At 52.5% G+C, this 3,301-nt stretch overlaps 1 protein-coding gene across 1 annotated transcript in view; it reads left to right on the top strand.

Moving 5' to 3' along the window:
- Positions 1-1,390: 1,390 nt before the first annotated feature.
- Positions 1,391-3,301, top strand: part of ITGA2 (integrin, alpha 2 (CD49B, alpha 2 subunit of VLA-2 receptor)) — a 54,373-nt gene continuing 52,462 nt past the window's right edge. The window contains exon 1 of the mRNA XM_014542273.1: positions 1,391-1,403. Coding sequence (XP_014397759.1) covers positions 1,391-1,403 — 13 coding nt within the window. The remainder of the gene's footprint in view (positions 1,404-3,301) is intronic.

The raw sequence follows: 3,301 nt of genomic DNA, 5'->3' as shown, positions 1-3,301 counted from the left end.
CACAGGAACTGCGGTTTTGTTGGGACGATCCCGTGCTGTTAGTGACGAGGGACAGTTTTCCCGGTCCGCCGTGCCTCCTGGTCCCTGGGGGGCTCTGTGTGACAGGGAGCCTCCTGTTCACCGGAGGGGAGAGAGAGAGAGAGAGAGAGAGAGAGAGAGAGAGAGAGAGAGATGGGCGCTGTGCCGTCCGCGTGGAGATTATTTCACTGCGTTTTATTATTATTTTTTTTTAAATATATTTTATTGATTTTTACAGAGAGGAAGGGAGAGGGATAGAGAGCTAGAAACATCAATGAGAGAGAAACATCAACCAGCTGCCTCCTGCACACCCCCCACTGGGGTTGTGCCCACAACCAAGGTACATGCCCTTGACCAGAATCGAACCTGGGACCTTTCAGTCCGCAGGCCGACGCTCTATCCACTGAGCCAAACTGGTTAAGGCATTTCACTGCGTTTTAAAAGCACGAGAGAAGCGACTGGCCCGGGATGCCTTGACCATTGGTGGTTGTCATTCCCCCATGCACTGGGCAGTGGCCTCTGCCTTTGTGGGGCCTGAGCCCATTTCCCTGGGAACCAGGGGGACATGCGGACTGAGCGCAGGCTGGCGTGGGCGGTCCACTGGGGTAACTCTATTCCAAACTGTCCCCAGTCCCTGCAGGCCCTCCAGCCACACAGCTTCTGGGACGCCTGTTGGAATAGGACACTGAACCTCTGCACTGTGTAACCTTTGCAAAGCCATATTCCGAGAGCCAGTACATCTATATATATAAAAGCCTAAGCGACCGAATGACCGGTCAACCGGTTGCTATGACACGCACTGACCACCAGGGGGCAGACGCTCAGTGCAGGAGCTGCCCCCTGATGGTCAGTGCGCTCCCACAGCCAACCTCCCGTGGCCAGCCTACCTCCCGCAGTCCCTCCCCCCCAGCTAGCTGGCCCTGATTGGCCCCATTGGGACTGGGCGAGATGGCCCCGATTGGCCCCGATTGCCGGCCAGGCCGAGGGACCCCCCACTCCCTTGCACAAATCCGTGCACCGGGCCTCTAGTAGGATAATAATCAGCATTGTTGTCTGTGTACATGACATTGTTCCCTGGGAGGAAAAGAAAGGCAAACTGAGCCCTGAGCCCTGGAAATTGGGAAACTGTATGTGATCTTTATGGATTTCCTTTCAGTGCTAAAACATAATCAATAGTTCGAATAAAAAGTCTTAGTGCAAATTGAAAGGTGATTAAACAAGCCATTTATGTAAATGCTGTAGTGTTTAGTCCGTTTGGGACTGTTGTGACAGACAGCATAGCTTGGGTGGCATAGACACACAGACCTTTACTCACAGTGCTGGGCTCTGGGAGGGCTGAGGTCGGTGCCAGCGATGTCCCTTCGGTGCCAGCATGGTCCCTTCTGGTGAGAGCCCTCCTCCCAGGCCACGTGCCTGCTGCTGTGTCCTCCTCTGTGGGACGAGTTGGGGTCCCTTTGGACCCTCCACTCTAAGGCACTGGTCCCTTTCATGGGCGAAGGCTGAGCCCGAAGGCCTCGTCCTAATGTCCCCGTCCGCTGGGTGAGCATCTCAGCACAGGAAGCCTGGGGACACGCATTCAGACCGTAGCGCAGTGGTTCTCAACCTTCCTAATGCCGCGACCCTTTCATACAGTTCCTCATGTTGCGGTGACCCCCAACCATAAAATTATTTTTGTTGCTACTTCATAACTGTAATGTTGCTACTGTTATGAATCCTAATGTAAATATCTGATATGCAGGATGTATTTTCACTGTTACAAATTGAACATAATTAAAGCATAGTGATTAATCACAAAACAATATGTAATTATATATGTGTTTTCCGATGGTCTTAGGCGAGCCGTGTGAAAGGGTCGTTTGACCCCCAAAGGGGTCGTGACCCCCAGGTTGAGAACCCGTACTGTAGCGCAGGGGAATGCAGAATCCCTGTGTTATGACAGTATTTACTTTTTCCCCCAAATAATCAAGCTTTCCTGTATGCGTGTCCTTTTGCCATTCTTGTTTTGTTGTGGTTCAGGAGATCTAGCCTTCGCCCTGTTAAGAGCACAGCGCAGCCCGGCCAGCATGGCTCAGTAGTTGAGCGTCGACCTATGAACCAGGAGGTCACGGTTTGATTCCCATTCAGGGCACCTGCCCGGTTGCGGGCTCCATCCCCAGTAGGGGGCGTGCAGGAGGCAGCCGGTCAATGATTCTCTCTCACCATCGATGTTTCTATCTCTCTCTCCCTCTCCCTTCCTCTCTGAAATACATTTTTTAAAACGAGCACAGGGCCTGGTCTCTCCCCTGGGCCCGGGTTCCGTCTTTGTGAGGTGCAGGTTGGCCCCCAGCCCCCAGTCTGCACGTCACTCAAGCCTCAGTTTCCCCGCTTGTGCATCCCGGAAGCCTTCCCACCCCTGGCCCCACTGAGGTGACCTGCTCGCGAGGACCCTTGTGTGGCGATGGTCCCCTCCGTCATGTGGACTGTGATGCGGAGGAGGCAGGGCCGCGCCGTTTTCGCTTGTCCGTGGGGCATGGGGCCAGCTGCAGGGACACAGGTCAGAGGCCCACTTGCTGCGGGAGTGCCAAGCCCAGAACTCATGCTCCTCTCCGAATAGGACGTGCAGAAGCCCTCTCCGGCAAGGCTGTGTGCAGGCGCTAAAATATCCTTCCCGCTGATTCCCCCGCTTAGAGGGTGTGTGTGCTTTTGCCAAGTTCCTCCTTTGTCTAGAAGGGTCTAGCCAGGGCAGCTCTGTAGACAGGTGACAAGGTGACCAGAAGGATCGGGACAGTGCAGAGGTGTTTTCCCGTCCTCTTCGGATCCTCTTCTGTCCTCATCACGGAGCCCCATCATTTATCTTCAGCGTGACCCCCACCGAGAGCTCTCTGAGATCACCTCCCCCTGCCTCTCCCCGCATTCCCAGGACCCAGGACAGAGTGGGCGCCCAGAAAATAACGGGTAAAAAAAAAGTTAACATAAAAATAAACTAGAATTCAGATAACTGGGGGGTGGGGGGGGGGTGTCACTGAAACACTAAACTTGATTAATGATTTCAGTTTATAATAATTTCACTTTTCTTTATAAAGCAGGAAGTTTTAATATTTTTCTAGAAAAGAATGACACATGCTACATAGTCATCTTAATAGGAAACATTTACATACCTTTCCTTTGCTATTTTTAAGTGTAAATGTGCTTTTTCACGGACAGACTCACCCTTTACAATGAAAATAAGTGGCGAACTCACCCTCATTTGCTATCTTTTGTGTGTGCATTTCCTGCAGCCTCAGGCTCAGGCTTGAACTTTACG

Source organism: Myotis brandtii, unplaced genomic scaffold (assembly GCF_000412655.1).
Source record: "Myotis brandtii unplaced genomic scaffold, ASM41265v1 scaffold295, whole genome shotgun sequence".
NCBI classification, from domain to species: domain Eukaryota; kingdom Metazoa; phylum Chordata; class Mammalia; order Chiroptera; family Vespertilionidae; genus Myotis; species Myotis brandtii.
Note: the sequence above shows the minus strand (reverse complement) of the source record. Positions and strands in the feature narration are given on the sequence as shown.